Source organism: Daktulosphaira vitifoliae, unplaced genomic scaffold (assembly GCF_025091365.1).
Source record: "Daktulosphaira vitifoliae isolate Bord-2020 unplaced genomic scaffold, ASM2509136v1 Scaffold_1, whole genome shotgun sequence".
NCBI lineage: Eukaryota > Metazoa > Arthropoda > Insecta > Hemiptera > Phylloxeridae > Daktulosphaira > Daktulosphaira vitifoliae.
The window spans coordinates 80,735,641-80,753,962 of NW_026099572.1; the positions used below are offsets into that span (position 1 = coordinate 80,735,641).

At 26.0% G+C, this 18,322-nt stretch overlaps 2 protein-coding genes across 5 annotated transcripts; one reads left to right on the forward strand and one right to left on the reverse strand.

The window, feature by feature from the left end:
• Positions 1 to 3,564: 3,564 nt before the first annotated feature.
• Positions 3,565 to 8,050, reverse strand: LOC126895775 (uncharacterized). The gene is made up of 5 exons (XM_050668000.1): positions 7,585 to 8,050; positions 6,924 to 7,376; positions 4,397 to 4,816; positions 4,259 to 4,318; positions 3,565 to 4,172 (listed from the first exon to the last, which is right to left on the reverse strand). Exons 1-5 carry the CDS (start codon positions 8,048 to 8,050, stop codon positions 3,601 to 3,603), a joined length of 1,971 nt encoding a protein of 656 aa, XP_050523957.1. The 3' UTR covers positions 3,565 to 3,600.
• Positions 8,051 to 12,751: 4,701 nt separating this feature from the next.
• Positions 12,752 to 17,951, forward strand: LOC126894582 (uncharacterized). 4 transcript variants are annotated; one of them, XR_007701452.1, is made up of 3 exons: positions 12,784 to 13,391; positions 13,451 to 13,661; positions 17,783 to 17,950. XR_007701452.1 is itself a non-coding variant. In XM_050665704.1 (2 exons), exons 1-2 carry the CDS (start codon positions 12,900 to 12,902, stop codon positions 17,891 to 17,893), a joined length of 603 nt encoding a protein of 200 aa, XP_050521661.1. In that variant the 5' UTR covers positions 12,785 to 12,899; the 3' UTR covers positions 17,894 to 17,915. The 4 variants fall into 4 exon arrangements, 1 of the variants encoding a protein (XP_050521661.1); XR_007701451.1 differs by having other exon boundaries at positions 12,752 to 13,661; positions 17,783 to 17,951; XM_050665704.1 differs by lacking the exon at positions 13,451 to 13,661 and having other exon boundaries at positions 12,785 to 13,391; positions 17,783 to 17,915.
• Positions 17,952 to 18,322: the final 371 nt, after the last annotated feature.

Genomic DNA, 18,322 nt, shown 5'->3' on the forward strand with positions numbered 1-18,322 from the left:
GATTAAAATCACTATCAAAGTAAACATTTCGATGCAAATCTTTAGATAGTGTTTAATTTAAAAAAAATGGCGGATTATTACAAAAGCTACATGATCTGCTATTTTAATTTATAATAATAAATAAATAAAATTTTAAGCTGAAAAAGTAAATTTTTTGTGAAAAAGTTGTCATTTTAAATTCCTCTCTGTGGGCAGGTTAAGTGTCAGATTTACAAAAAAAATATTCCAAATGATAGATAAGGACATCAAGCATCTATAAAAATTTTTTTTATTGATATGTTTATTTTTGAAAAAGTTACGGCAGTTTTTAGTAAAAAAAATTGAAAAAATTTCGAAAATTAGCGATTTTTAAATTTGTAATTTTTTTTGAGGTTTCCTCCATTTACGGGGAACGAGGGAATTTTTTTCAATTTTTAAGGGTAATGTCTTCGACTAGATACAATTTGTGATCTATTGACGTATCGTTGAAAGAAATCCACTCGGTGAGAGCTGAGAAAATGTGGTAACAGACGCACAAAAAAAAAACACATAGTAAAACCAATACCTTCTCAGCTTCGCATCTAAGCTAAAAATATTATTTTGATTTGTTATTATTTGAAAAAGTTATGGCAGTTTTAAGTACAAAAAACATCTCCATAGAAAGTGATTTTTATCGCAAACATTACATTTTTTTTTAATTTCGACAGCTATTTGCACATAGAAGATAAGGTGTCGGGACAAATTTTTTTTTCAGATGCGGAATTTTTTTTTTCAAAATTTGATCGGGTCACCCCCGGAATTTGTTCAAAACTATAAAAAAACAATTTGTGTCAAATTTCACTAATTTTGGTCAACCCTAAGCCGTGCCTCAAGAGGGTTGAAAATTTAATCATGAGGGTAGTTTTTCAATAATTGTAGTTTATCTCAAAATTTATGATTTTTACATAAAAGTTTATAAGAAAAAAATTGTAGATATGAATATTTTACATAAAAAATTATTACTAAAAAAGTCATAAGTCAAATATCTACCTCGCAAAAGTTAAAAGTTCAACCAAATATATGTTTTATAGTAAAATTCTGAAATTTTCACAATTTTAATATATACGATGAAGCGTTTGCGTTATAAAAAAAATGCTTGAGTAAAAGTTGATTGAAATTTAATATTTCATATTTTTTGTAAAAAAAAAACAGTTATGAATTTTTTAATTTATAAGTAAAAGTTAAACTTAAACTTAAATAATAAGTTTCGTTCTAAAATAATTGTAAAAAGACAACGAATCTTTTTAATCTTTTAAATAATTATAAATAATGCAATATAAAATTTACACACTATAAATGATTACAATATTTTACAATATCCAAATTCATGTATAAATTATAGAAATATAAATAAAAAATGAATAAATAATAAAAATAATTTATCTCATTAGTGTAACTTTTTTACTGTTAGGGAATTGCTTTTGATATCGTGTTACAACTTGTAATATGTACTGTTTTTGTCCCTCGTTTTTAGATCCTATCTTATTAAAATCCTCCATTAATTTTACCGCACGCTCTGGAGTATCATTCACTACTTTTAAATTATTGATAATTGCTTGACCTTTGCAATAACTTGAATTTTCTTCCCATATAGATGGGTCTGTTTCCATAAAACTATAATCAATATTAAATCGATAAAAAAAATTTTAAGTTTTATTTGTCACAAAATCTTCTATTTTTTTATTTTTTATAAAGTTTGATATTTCATTGAAGTTCAAATATATGCGTTTATTTTTTATGACATAATATTCTTCCCCATCGAAATTTTCAGTATCAATTCTTTTAATGTTAAATGCCATTTTAGTTTTTGTCTCGTGTGGAATATGTTTATCGAAAAATGCTAAAGCAATGTTGTCTGAAGTTAAATACCATAAATGGTTAACAACTTTTTCCAAATTATTTTTAGCTAATTCTTTATCTATGGTTTTGTATTGGAAAATATTTTTTAAAAATTCTAAATCTTGTCGAGGCGAAAAAGCAGCAATTGGTGCATTAAATCAAACTTTGATGTATAAATTAACCAAGCAAATGCATATACTCGAGATGGAATTATATTCTTTTTGTGTCAACTTGAATTCTTCACGAAAAATAAATATTTTAAGAGTATAAAGCGCTATTGACATCCATCGAGCATGGTGAATCGCTCCTGGAGCTCTAAATAATACACCTCTTGGCGGAACTCCATTTAAAAAAATTACTGTTAGCTCAAGAAGTTCTCTATAATCTTCTCAAAAGTGGGATAGTTTTAATTGATTTAAACAAAACTCTAAAATATGATCAATAGAACTTTGCAATTTTTCAAAAATAAATCGATCGTCGATACCGGACTTGTAATCTTCAGTATTAATTTTTGGCCAAGACTTTTGAAAACGAAGAAATAAGGGGACATTCGGTCCTGAAGTTATACCAAATTTTGTGTCAAATGTACATTTTAAAATAATCTCGTAAATATGATGATGACACGGAAAGTATAAAATGTTTTTTTCTAACCATTGTTCTAACAAAACACACGTACCTCCAATCCTGCCTAAACGATAATTAATATTACTATTTATATTTTCAATTAAATTTTGAAGGATACAAAATTATAAATAACAGTTAATATAGTTTTAAGTAAAAGTAACAACACGAAAAACGGTGATTTTTTACACAAAAATAATAATTTTCGTTTAATTTCGACTGAATAAAATAGATAATAATAAACAATTGTTTTATTTACCTGTGTTAGTGGCTGTAGTATTAAAACACATTGATTTTACGTGGTTTGTTAAACCCCAATCGACCGACGTTTGATATACACCACTCACTGACAACTTAAATAACTTTTGATCCAGTTAATATTTTTAGCTGATTTTTTTTTAAAATATTAGTTAGACGTTAGGTCTATAGCTATATCTCAATAATTAATTTTTTTACATTTTATTAAAAATATTAATTATTTTTAAATTTTAAATAAAAAGTAAAAAAAAAATCTAAGATAGCTATTTTGTAGAGTAGAATTTAAGAAAAATTTTAGTAAAAAAATATCTTATTAATATTCAGTAGTAAATATTCTGTAGCGTTTTGAAGTTTGTGAAAATTTGAATTTTCATGTATTATTTTACGGTATTAAACATTGAAATACGTATTGAGAAAAGGACAGAAGAAAACGCTATCTTTTCATGATTACTGTGTATACATATGATGATAATGTGTATACATTACAAACTTGGCATTAATACCATGATAAGAAATTAGATAAGGCAATTATTACTTATCACTCTCATTCAAAAGTATATTGAAAAGATAGCGTTTTCTTCTGTCCTTTTCTCAATACGTATTTCAATGTTTAATACCGTAAAATAATACATGAAAATTCAAATTTTTACAAACTTCAAAACGCTACAGAATATTTACTACTGAATATTAATAAGATATTTTTTTACTAAAATTTTTCTTAAATTCTACTCTACAAAATAGCTATCTTAGATTTTTTTTTTACATTTTATTTAAAATTAAAAAATAATTAATTATTGAGATATAGCTATACACCTAACGTCTAACTATTATTTAAAAAAAAATCAACTAAAAATATTAACTGGATCAAAAGTTATTTAAGTTGTCAGTGAGTGGTGGGCCACCCTGTATATCCTCAGCCTGTGATTTAGAAGTTTCGTTTAACATCTTCGATACTGCTAATAGTTGGTCATTTCCATTATTTGAAATAATTATAGGTAGTCTATCAACTATTTGTTTACTACATAAACCAGGTAATAATTCGCCGTCCCAATGTAAAACTAAGGCATTGAGATTAGTCACAGAAAATTTGTCGCGAATTTCTGTAGCTAAATTCCAACGTATTTTTCCACGATGTCGTTTAATTGATGACCTATTAACTATGATATCATTGACGTCATGCCCTAATGATTCAGCCACTGCAATTATAATGTGTACTGCGTCTCGGTCGCTTATTTTGCACCTATCTAATGCTGAAGATAACTTTACAGTCATTATGTCTATTGTACCTCTTTGTTTTATGAAGCTTGATATTGGCAAAACATTAGTTTTATTAGACGGACCCGGTGAACAATTAATATCTTCTAAATTTAATATTTGATACTTAGTTTTTTTAACATTGCCATCAAACAAATTACTGAAGTCATCATTGTTTACGACTATAAAGCAATATAGATTAATGAATATAAGGATGTATAAATCGTTGTAGATAATTTATAGATCGTAATATTTTAATCTAACTCACAATCATCAGGCAAACTTTCTCCTGTGTCGTCGCTTGTAGAACAGGATTCCACAGTTTTAGCTAAAATTTAAATAAAAATTGCATATGACTAAACAATACAATACTATTCATTGTTTATTTATAACTCAAAATACTTACTAGTTAATTTGAATTCATCTTCATTAAGTTTTCTTTTTTTCTTAAATTCTTTTAATTTTTTAAATTGCTTAAATTCTTTCTTTTGGTAAGTTAAATCAACGCCAATAAGTGATACTGGACGACCTTTTTGTTTTTGACTTATTAAAAACTGCTTGTCTATATCAATAGTCATCATGTCTAATGCATCTGCATAAGCAATATCAAATAGCTCATCAAAACATTGTACAAATTTATTTTCTTTATCTATCTGAGTATCTGTACGCCGACTTGAATTTTTTTGCAAATTACGCCATGTATTGTACAATTCCTCTAATTTTGGTAAACAATTACGAACTTCTTTAGTAATTATTCGAGCTTTTTGCCAGAATATCAATTTTTCATCGATCACTAAACGCGCACTATCATGAATACTAAAATCAACTTCTCGAATATTAAAAATAATACCGATAAAACTTGTTTATTTGATGGTAATTTACATCCAACGAGTTTATTTGAACTATTACTTATTAAATAAATACACTTTCGTAAATTTCTTTTAGTCTCCATTAAATAAAAAAGTAATAATAATACTCNTATATATATATATTTAATTTTTTATTACTTTTTAGATTTCTTTTCTACATTAATTATGATGTAGTATAATATATTTTAGCAAAATGTTATTTTATCGCTATTTATTTAAATAATTACAAATTTTAAATAAGTACAAAAATATATTAAAAAATTTAATTGAATTACATAATTGAAAAAGAACAATTAAAAATATTTATAACACAAAAAATCTTTAAATAAAAAAAAATATATGCATCGTGTAATCAATGAACGTCCAATGACAAAAATATTCATTAGATCTTAAATAAAAAGAAATTCAAAAAAACAATTTTTATGATTAGAACAACATAAAAAATATAATAGAAAAAATAATGTACAAAATGAATGATAGAAACGAAACTATTCATTAAATTGAAATTTCTTGAACAAAAGTTCACAAAAATTATTACCAACTTGAAAGTTGTTTATAACACAAGACTGTTGATTTTTCAACAATTATAAGTCATCCACAGAGTATAGTTCAATAAAAATTTGTTTAAATTAAATCTATTGGTCATGATTTATCAAAATTAAATGTTTAGGTGAGTTCATCAATTGAATCTAGATCTTTTTGATCGTTTTTTCTTAGAAACTTTCTTTGTAGAGCTATTCGTAGATAACTTTTTATTTTTTTTAGGATTATCAGTTTGTGTATCAAAATTATTTATGCCATCAACATTGTTAGATAGTTCTATATTATTTACTAATTTTTCTAGTTCCATTGTATTAAATGTTTTATTAAACACATAGGAGTCTATAATTTCTTGCGGAATTCTTTTGAGCAACACAAAAGGATCTATAAATACCAAAATTATAAATTAATTTTTTGATAACAATTTTATACAAAATAAATCATTTTTATATTAAAAAGTAATTATATTATTATAAAATGACGAAATTTTTTTTATTAACACCATTGGAACTTTAAAAAAGAATATATAAAAATAAATATTACTATGATAATTTCATAAGAAATGTTATTTTCAAAACAAAAATGAAAAATGTTTAAAGTAACGTGATTTTGCTATTCGCTTAATAGACTTAGTGTAGAGGGGTTTCCGAGGAACTCCTTTAGGGTTTCTCGTCATAAACACAACTAGGAAACAAGAAGGTGCTAAGCCACTCAATTGACAAAATTACCCTCAACATTTTTTTAATTTACGTATGTTTTGATATGACTTATAACTTATAGTACAACAATAATTTTGTTGAAATTTTATTTTCTTCAAAATTTTAAAATAGCCATTATTCAGCCAATATTATCTTACAAAAAAAATTTGTGGGTCAATGATAATTTTAGGACAAGTACATATTTAGTTACTATTTCAACAAAATTATTATTTGATCAAAAATAATAAAATATGTCTAACCTAGTTTGACATCCTGTATAATTGTTTGGGGTAAGATGAAAATACAATTAGCACCCTCCAAAATGTTAGTTAAATGTTAGATTATTTTATGGTTTAAGTGTTATATGTATAATTAAGTGACATAATTAGACTAAATTTAATTATTAAAAACTAAAGCTCTATGAAATATACTTCATTAATTTATTACTTGAAACATTAAAACAAAATACACTAATACAAAATTTTTAAATATATTATTTATATATTTTTAATGATAGTATAAAATGAATGATTGATTAGCTGTTACTATCAAACTGTTATTAACTATTATTAAACTATTATAAACTATTATATATAATCTAACAGTGGAATTTGATTTTTTTTATAAGAAAAACAAAGGCGTCATTTGAGTGGAGACAACTAGGCTTTTTCCCCAGTCTAAATTTTCAATACATATTGAGGCCGTATAGTGTTTTAAATTGCAATATTAGCAAGACACAAAATTTCAAGAATGTGATGCAGCTGACATACTTTACCCACTCATTCTATGCACATGTGTATATTATTATAAAAAAAATGACACTTACTCATATGATTGACTTTGTCGGATGGTATTTCCACATTAATTGGATTTGATTTGTTTTCAGTAGATATCACGACGTTTGACACGTCAGGAGTTTTATTCTTACGATTTGAATTAAGAGTATAAGAATTATTTACTTTGTCTTCATATTTATTTGTTAGTCTAAGTTTTTTACGTGAATCGTTAACATCGTCGAGATGAGCTCTCTTCTTTGATTGAAAAGTCTTGGAAGTTTCAGGCTTTTGAATCCTTGAATCTTCGTCTTCTTCAAATGTTAAAAGATCTTTATACAATTTTATAATTTTACGTTTACTTGGACGTTTGCCAACATAATGAGGATTTAAACGTATGTTGATGTCGATAACAGGAGTTCTATTCTTTTTTCGATACATCTTGTGGGTTTCAGAATTGTTAATTCTTACATTTTCTTGTTCACCAGAATTATTTACTATTTCGTCTGCATTAGTTTTTTTACTAGACATATAGTAGTCTATAATGTCTTGTGAAATTTNGTTTTTTTACTGGACATATAATAGTCTATAACGTCTTGTGGAATTCTTTCGATCAATACAATCGGATCTATTGATTCAAAAATTATAAATATTTTATGTAAAATATATAAATTGTATATTAAAATATATTAATATAAAATAAATTAATCTTACTCATATGTTTGACAGCTTCGGATGGTATTTCCACATTAATTGAATTTGATTTGTTTTTAGTAGATATCTTAGCGTTTGACTTATTGCTAGTTTGATTGCTACGTTTCAAAATTAACGCATCAGAATTTTTTACTTGTGTTTTATTGACAGTTANTTTCAAAATTAACGCATCAAAATTTTTTACTTGTCTTTTATTGACAGTTGTTTGTTTTTTAGTAATTTTCTTAACATGGCCAACATTAAGTGTCTTTTTTGATTGAAACGTCTTGGAAGTTTCAGGCTTTTGAATCGTTGTATCCTCGTCTTCATAAAATGTTAAAAGATCTTTATAAAATTTTATAATTTTACGTTTACTTGGACGTTTGCCAATATAATGAGGATTTGAACGTATGTTGACGAGAATGGAATTTGATTTTCTATGTCCAGTTTTAAGATGGCTTATAGTCTTTTTGGTTTTGTTTTTCATGTTTCACTTTTCGTGCAGAGATATAAATTAAATATCTGACTACAAAAACTCAAATATTAAAGAGGTTTTGGGCAACTTTTGTGGGGTTTTCGGGCTTAAGAAAATTTCCGTGTCACACCTAAATCGCCCGTGACTGTTAAAAAATATTAACTTAAACAATATAAATTTGTAGTCATGGAAACAAGAAGAAAAATTTATATAAAAACAAATAAATTGGAATAGACAATCGCTTTTGCATTATGTAAAACGAAAAATACATTGGCCATTAAAACTTTTAGCCAGAAAAATTAAAATTAAAATTATATTTATTGTTGTAAAAGTTTGTAAAATTTCCATTTTTTTATATAAATTTTTTTTATTGTTGCATATTATATTTTTATAATTGTATTTGAGATATTGAAATACAAAAATGTGATAGTGATTGTAATCACTGTCAAATATTATCTATACTGGACCCAGTAATTCTAAACTATGCCACGTCTTCACTATGTCGCGACCCTACTGTGCTGTTTTTTTTAGTCTTCTTTCAATATTTTTATTATATTACGTATAAATAATTATGAATTATTTCATGGGGGTCGTAGTAAGAGAGTTTAAAAATAATAAGGTTGTAAGCTCAACTAATATCAACCAGCCTCACTTTACAAGGACTCCGATGAGGGTCCACCCTGGGCTAAGGCAAAGCCGGAGCACTAGGGATTTTGGTTACTTATCCTAGGTGGAAAGGTTATAAAATAAAACAGTTTTAATTAATTTTGTGATAAACATAATGAAATATAATAATAAAATATAAAACCAATAGAGTTTAGATTTAAATCAATTAATTTATATAAACAAAATAATATAATAAAATTTACAATTTACATGGAACAAAATGCATCTATTAAGTTTTATTCTAGACTATGATACTATAAATATTTCCACAATAAAGTAATCGAAAACAGGAATTTTTGTAAGCGAACAATATGGGCAGTGTTTCTTCTAATTTTCTTTAAATTTCAAAAAAAAAACCCAAATTTCATTTCTGTGTACGCTACTGCTAAGAAGGTATTAATTTTATTATGATTTGCTCTTTTTTGAAACATTTAATTTATAATCAACAACAAATTATTATTTTCTGAAAAGTTTTGTATTAAGCCCTTGAATTTTTATACACGTTTGACATAAAAATAATAACTACTTTATAATTTTTATAAATTCTCCGAAAAAATTACAATACTACGTTATTAAATATCAATCTCATGTTATATTTAATTGCTATATTAAATATGTTTTCATATATTATAATTACAAATCAAAAACTATTAATCAGAAGTAATGAAGGAAATAAGAATTTATTTTTCTTTTACGTTAAAAATGATATTTTGCACTGATTATTTTTAACATGTTAAAAATCAAAAACTATGATAATTTTAAAGCATTTTTGTTGAAATTAAAATTAAAATTTAGTTCACTAATTTATTTTACTGTTTAGTAGAACATTTATAATTTATGCTGATGGAGTATTACAAGAAGTTACTGAAATAAAAATCAATGATGAAGAACATGTTCAGAGGAAAATAATTTTGTTGAAGAAAGTGTTCAGAATAAAGTGATAAAGCTGAGAAAACCCAATCAATAGAAGAAATCCAAGAAACATATAAAATGAAACTGTGGTATAGACAAAATTAAGAAAACCACTCAGGTACAGAGTAGAAATATATTATTCGGGACCTGATGATTCAATAACGTATGAAGATGCTATGCCAATAGAAAGGTTGAAAAGTTGTAGAAAAGCAGTGGACGAATTATAGTCGTCATTATAACATAATTATACTTGGAGATTAATTAATTTAGCAGAGAACAAAAAAGCAATTATTAACTGTTGGAATTACTGTACAAAGTACAGCTTTGTAAACTGGTGAAATTGACAGGTATAAAGCTAGACTTATTGTAAAAGATTGTGCACAATTTGACGGGATAGACTTTTAAGGGATATTTAGCCCAGTTGTTAAGTATGATTCAGTACGACTTATATTAGCAATCACGACAACAAAACAATTAAAGCTTAGACAGTTTGGCATAAAAAATGTTTTTTTGTACGGAGATCTAGAAGAAGAAATATGATGTTTCAACCCAAAGAATATAAACAGAAAAAGTAAAGTCTGTCAACTTCAGTGAAATCTTTATGGTTTAAAACAGGTGCCAAGATTTTGGAACAAAAAGTTTAAAACTATGATGAGAGGTAACGACTTGGGCTACCCAACGGATTGTGGAGTCGCCACCCTCATGGCTCCCTTGAAATAAACAAAGTCGTGTCTCGAGGTGAAGGTCTCGATCATAAAAAAAAAACAACACCCGGACCATAAGTGGATTTGAAAAAAAATAAACAAGATTAAACCAAATAATATACACTATGATGAAATAAAGCGTATCATCGAATAAAATTTATATATACTAAAATATAAAGTGTTGTTGCAGACTATAATATGCTGATACCTTGTAGATAAAACAAAATATATTTTATTTAATTTCACCAGTGGTGAACAAACATGAGTATGTTGAAGACTATCACCTTAAAGTTAGAGAAAATTATTAAAGATAAAAAAATAAGATACACGTGAATATTGATAATAAAAAGATTTTTGTTGAATATTAAGGGAACTTTATTGAATTATGAACATTAAGTTAGTAGTGGACAAAACCCGAAGACAAAAACCACTCTGAAAATGAAGGGACAAGAAAGAAATTATTATTAAGAAACAATTATTAAGACAAGAAAAAAAAGTTAACCTACAGCTATTAGACAGTACACGCGAAGTGTCTTCCCTACCGGAACAAGTCCTTATACTCCAGGCACAGCAGATGATTTTTGTAATCTGGCCGGCCGGACCATAGTTGGGCACTGCGAAAATAAGATATAAGTATTAAGTATACATGACACACCACTGACTAATAACCTTGTAAATAGCAATTCTAGCACATATTAAATAATGAGAAAAAAATATATATATAATATAAGCAAATAAATTTTAAAAGAAAAAGGCTCAAACATTGATGAATAACAAAAAAAATGTACGATACCCAGTCCCGGATGGGATTCATCCTACGATAGGAAATTGCCGACGCCTTGTAAAAGTTAATACATCGTTATTTATAAAAGCTATCACACATAAAAAAAAATTGGCTGTACACACACAGCAAAGTACTACTTCGGTGATTTATATGGAAGAGAGACAACCTTTTTACACACCGACGATGACAATCACGTTTGGGAGAGGTTATCAGTTTAACAATTTACAGAATATAAAAAAGATACAATTATGTGAAAATATTAAAATTATTCAGGTATTGATAGTGGTGGCCAGTGTATGTATCATATAGGAAATGATTATTAAATTGATAAAGAATATTGTGTGTATAGCGTTCACCTTACAGCAACAGTACAGTTTTTTGATTAGACGGACGGATATAACGTACGCACGCCCATTAGCAAAGCAAAACATTAAATTTATCTATACCATCAGAAATTAATAGATATAAAGGTTCACATTTTGTCACGTTACAATGTTATTAAACTTTGATTTACAAGAATCAAAAGCTGATTCAAGTGTATTTGTAAGTTGTAAAAATAACGATTTAATTTAATTGTGGGTATTTTTGTAGACGCTGGTTGGCAGCAACTAGTGGCAGCAACAAGTAACGACTTAGTCAACAAATTGATGGCATATTTAAAGGATAATTCCGAGACGAAAGAAAGTAAGCTAGACCAATTCCTTGGTATTGAGATCAATCTTAGACCAGACGGGTCGATTTTTATACACCAATATCTTATTGTAAGCGAGTATTACAGAAATTCAACATGGAGTTGGCAAATCCAACATTAGTAGCTGCAGACATTCAACATTCGCTAGATCCTAGTTTGTCAGATTCACGACAAGCAGAGGGAGTGTCATATTGTAAGCAATTGGCAGTTTGTTATATTTGAGTCAAGTAACAAGACCTGATATTACATATGCAGTTATTGTTGTCAATCGATATCTCGAGAAACCACAGAATATACATTGAAAAGCTGTTAAACGTATATTTAAGTACTTAATAGGTACCGTTGATTATGGTCTATTTTAAAGTTCTAGTGCTATACTTAAACTTGTAGGATATAAAGATGCTGATTACGCTGGAGATACATTCACGAGAAAATCGACGTCTGGTGTTATACTTATGATGAGCTTTGGAATAATTGCTTAAGGTTCGCAAAGACACAAATCAGTAACACTGTCAACGACTAAGTCAGAGTATTAGCTCATAGTCAGGCAGTACAAGAACTTTCATGGTTGTCGCTATTAATAAGTTGTCTCCTGGAAACACAGGAAAGTACTCCTATTATGTATGTGAATAACCAAAGTGCAATAAGATAAGTAAAACACCCTGAGTTCCATAAGTAGACAAAACGCATAGATCTAAAGTATCATTACATATGTGATATATAAACTAAAGTTTTGCTTCTGTTAGAGTATGTATTTGCTTCTGATGAAAGTTTCTTGTAATTCAGTAACTAATATGTAAATAATTTAAATATTATTTGTCTGTTTGTAAGTTCTAAGACGTATACATGTACAATTTACAAAAATATTAAAAATTACTGCCAAATTAAAAATTGATGTATATTAAGTTGGAAAATAACATATGGTGAACACAATATACACGTCAACAAATTAAAAATATTAGAAGTATCATTTAACAATTTGGAATTTTATATCTAATATAAGTCGAAGTAACCTCAATATATTTTTAATGATCGCATACTTTTTATTATTCATATTTATGATAAATAGTTTGAATTTTAACAAATAGATAATTAATCAACAAGATGGTTTTGAACTTATTTATTAATTTTGTTATTATTATAGTCACAGTCGTTTCATGTCAAGCTGCTTTTAATTCTAATAAACAAAGTTCCGACGATCCATCGGAAATAACAAAAATTCGGTCTTGGAAATTCGTTCATAATGAAATCGTAATTCTGCCAACAGGTAAAAGAATAAGTTTGGAAGAATTGATAAAAAGCATCAATGAACAAGATTATAAAATAAATGGTGATGATGAAAATGTGTACAATTATAAATACATTAAAGACAATTTTTTTCGTACGGCCTTAGCTACAAGATTATTAAAGTATATTTGCTTAATCTCTGAGTATGCATTTAGATTAAATATGTTAAAAGGATCAAATTTCGATGATTTTAAATGCACACTACGTACAACATTAAATCGAGCAAAAAAATATATTGAATATTTTCGTGAGGAATATTTTTGGGAGAATGAGACAGACCTTGAAAAAAAGATCAATAATCTGGCAAACGTAAGTAAACGAAATGATATTATTGTACACAGTTTGAATTATATTTATGATATTTTAAGGAAAGAACTTAAATATAAAAATTCTTTTTTATATTTATGGCCAAAAAATATGCATATTAACATTAAAAAAGATTTATACAATACATTGAAGAATAAAAAAGTTAATATATATGATGTTTTTGATTTAACAATTAATGACCAGTGGAAGCTATACGAGAAAATGCAACGTATAAGAAAATTAATGTATGACGAATGTTATGATTAATTTAATGTAAGAAAACTTATTTTATTAAATTACCATTTCATGGAATTATTTTATTTTTATTTTTTTGTTATATGTGTCATATATTTTACTGGAAAATATATTAGTTGAAGATATTATCCCTCAAAAGCTAAAAAAATAAATCCCCTTTATCAAATCAAAAGTTGCTTAACCAGATTTTAACTATAATTCTGTGTGCTTCTGCCAGTCTATAATCCAAATTTTTTGGTAACATTCTGTAAAAATATGATTTTTAATTTCACATTAATTAAATAATAGATTTTTACTTTTGTAATCAAATTTTATAATAATCAACTTTAAAGAATCAAAAAAAAAGGTTAGCAATGATATTTTTCACTGATTATTTTTAACATTATCAATAACTGTTAATAATTGATCAAATCAAAAGTATCCAAACATGGATTATTTTCGTAAATATTCAGAGTAATCTAAGATTTTTGGATTAAAATACTTAATAATAGAAAACCTAAGAATAATAAGCAACTAGCATAACCCAAATATAACTCCAGAAATAATATTTAGTTTACGAACAGTTGAATCACTTTGTATACTAATTTCCACAATACCATATCCTTATGAATGTAAGAGGATTTTTTTTAATTTTTCGAAATTCTTTGCAAAATAATAAATAAAAATAAACGATCCCTGACCATCTACGCTCATATCAGTCATCCTCATATCGCATTCAATAACATCCCTCTATCTCTTTTTTGGTCTTCCTCTATCTCTTCTTCAACATTCATTTCTATAACTATTCTTACAGCTACCAATTCCTCTCCTCATATCATGACCAAACCATTTAAGTCTACATTCTTCCATTTTAACATCGTTTGACGCTACAACTATACTCCTTCTTATTATAAAAAAAAAATTTTTTTTAATTTAAAATACGTTTTAGTAAAAGAAATAGATGAAATATCAATTCTGAACAACTATTACATGAACATTTTTTATAAGTTAATCAGTTAGTTCGCAATATTTAAATAATCAAATGAAATTGATTTAAACAGTTTACATAAAACTATGTTGTAATTTTTTTTTCATCTTTTTAAGGTAATTATTCGTCTTAAATTTCGAAATCAATGACGTAATTTTGTAGCAAGTGACTGATTCAATTGAGCCATAATATTTTTTTATAAAAGTTATTTAAAAATTGAGAATTTGTTGAAGTTTAAATTCTAGGCATAATTTGAAAAAATCAACTTTTTAGTCGAGAAAATCATAAAAATGTGTATATCATTGCGTAAAAAGTTATACTGTGAGAATTGATTAATTTTTTTTCATCAGAAATCTTTTATTAATACACACACAATCATTTAGTTTTAAGAAGTCTAACCTAATATTCAGTACTTTCAATTTTTTAAAAAAATATGACTAAATTTCTGAACTTGAAATTTACCATCATATGCAGGCCATATATTTTTTCCCCATTACATTTGCTATACAGCAAATTATTTTCAAGGCTACTTAAAGTGGCAGCCATTAACGATGAGAAGCAAGACCGGTTGTGGATCTCTTGGCACAAGTGTACCTGTAAAATTTTGCCGAAGATGTTGTTCTAATCCTTTCAGATAATTCTATCAGTTTGACGGGTCACCGTCATTCATTGTGATTAAACGCCATATATTATTTGCAATTGTGCCTAGTATAGTATCGGATTATAATTTTTGTTAATAATGAATTGCATTACTAAAGATGAAAAATTTAGTACTAAATAAAAAATATTACTAATTCAAAATAATGTATGCTAATAGTAAAATAATTATATACTATTGCTCCAGATATTTATTTATTATTTTTCTTAAGGTTATAGACCTCAAGATCAATGACTTGTTAAACCGTATCATTGAAAAAAATATCTATGTGATTCTTTTATCTATTTTTTTATCTTCAATACACACGTTTTACATTTATAAGAAACATAATAAGACGATTTGGTTGTGAGTTTAGCAAGGCTATAATATGAAGTACTGAATACTTCAATACTAAATGTAATATAAAAATATTTTGTGATGATTTGGTGATGAATGCATACAAATTTTAGTTTAAATATTAATTTAATAGCTCTATTTTAACAAAATATAAGTAAATCTATACAAATTTAATCAATATTGAACATTCACTGCCTTATAAATAAATGTAGAGAAATGCACAATTCGTTTCGTCATTCCACTTAACACAATACAAATGATACTTAAGTTGAAGTATAATTATATTTTGCTCTTAACGGTTTTTTTGACATATCTATATTGATGAAATAATGATCCTGGATAAAATATTTATGTCTTCCAGCGATATCTACATGTTCGATAAAACTCACTTTTGTTTATAGATTTGATGTGGGTACAGTTATTAAATGCCACAGTACCGTTTGCTAAATCTAATTAAAAAACTCAACAGGTTCTATATCTAACGTTGATGATCAAGATAGAATATTTAGATACTTTTCATTTTGAAAATCGCTGATAAGTTTTATCAACCTATAGATACCACTGTAGTAAAATTTTGTGTGAACCATTTTAAAAAGGACCCAAGTTTTACAAATTTGTTGTTGAAATAAACAATAGCGTATTTACTATACTATACTTACTATACGTACCCTTTACACTTTTTCGTATAAAGGGATTAAACCCCCCTAATATCCTCATTACTATAAACCCAGTTAAAAAAAATTACTACGTTTTCAAGGCTATCAATACAAATTTGTACTGTCTAATAATGTGTTTGGAATAAGAAAGTTGAAATAAATGACATTGAATTATATTAAACTGCGGTATAGAATGCAACCTAGTTCTGTACTTTGTAAAGTAATGCGAAACTAAAAATTATTCATAGATAATCAGCTTATATAATTTAAAATTTAATTTTGATAAACATAGAAATTGTATGTTAAATTTGAATCTGCAATTCAAATTTACATTAAATAAAATACTTATAAAGATGAGCTGTTTATTTATATTTTTTGAAGGGTAAATGATAGATAAAGCAATGTCAAATAATGAAAACTCTAAGATTTTTTTTATGTCTTTGCCAAAATAGTTTCAACTTAATTGGGTGTACATAATTTATTCAATAAAAATCGGCGACTGTTCTTCATTATTAACAGAAAAACACATTAACGTAAATTTTTCGAATTGTATGGTAATTTTAAAACAAGTTTTTTTCATTTTTTATTATTTTTCCTAGACATTGAGACGCGATTATTTTTTATTGGTGGTTCAAGTGTTAAATGAGTCATCTTTCGTTAAAAACATTACATATTAAATATAAATTATCGAACAAATTAAAACCATTACTAAAGTAATTAATCTTTAAGCGAATGGTAACTCTAATAAGCAAAAAAAAAAATTAATTAGCATATAAATATATTATTATATAAGAATGTATACATGAATAATCGATTAAAATAGTTACTATATGGCAGTTAGTAAAAAGAAGGCCAGTGTCATCGAAACAAAAACGAATTAATAATCAATATATTTCTGTTTTAAGTATCAAAGAATAAAATGTTTAAAATAATATTGGTGGATGACATCAACGTATCGTTCTTAATTTTTAGTTTCGATGCGAAGCTTAGGTAATAGTTTATTAATATCACATTTTTTTTTTAGTTTTACTTTTTTCGTTTATTGATTAAGTTTTGATAAAAATTTATGTTTTAAATGTTATAATTATAAAGTTATTTATAATGTTTTCTTGCCATGCCATTACTTTAAGTAGGAATTAATTTTAAAACAAACAAGATATTTTACAACAAATTATTTAACAAGTCCTACATTAAAAATTAAGATTCCATAGTAACTATTTTATTAAAAGCCGTTTAAAAACGAGAAAAACAAAAATTACAAAAAAATAGAAAAATATTTTAATAATCGATTAATTGATGATAAGTATGATAAGTAGTTTATAAACTTGAACATATTAAAAAAAATTAAGAAACAACAAAGTATGCTATTTTTCAAACAAGGACACTCCCCTGAAAATGATGACATAGATTTGTTTGTTACTTTTAGATTTTATTATTTTATTATTTTTTAATAAGCAAACACGGCGATATAATATATTAATTATCAAGATTAACTAATCATATTATTTTTAATGTTTTACAGTGTTTGCTTTTAATTTATGAAAACGTTAATAGAAGTGGAACGATTGACGCAAAGTACTGTCTAACTTTAGAAGCATTGATTTTTTTTTTAAATTCTCTATTTAAAAATTAAATTATTAATGAATAAATAAATATTAAATTAATAAAAGAAATACTGTATTTTAATAAATTACACATTATACTATTGTATAATTTTTCCATCGTATTGATTATTTATTTGTGTTATTTATATTGAATTACTTTAAAAATAATTCATACACTACGAATTTTATGATGTTCCCAATTTCTTAAGATATGCTAAAATTAAAAATTAATTGATTTAGTTTATTGGGTAATGAACTATTAAATATTGGTCAAGCTACAAATACACAACCAGTTTTATTTAGTCTCGCATCTTATCATTAATACAACTAGAAAAATATTTTTTAGGGTGATAATTGTATTTTCCTCCACTATAAAAAGTAGTTTTTTATGACAACGTATACGATTGTTTGCATTGTGAAGAGGTGCTAACTTATCAACTGAAGTGACAAATTTCATT

Coding starts and splice junctions, on each gene's coding strand:
- LOC126894582 (XM_050665704.1), top strand. CDS start 12,900: ATGGTTTTGAACTTATTTATTAATTTTGTTATTATTATAGTCACAGTC. Junction 13,392..17,782: donor AGATCAATAATCTGGCAAAC/GTAAGTAAACGA, acceptor AATGTTTTACAG/TGTTTGCTTTTAATTTATGA.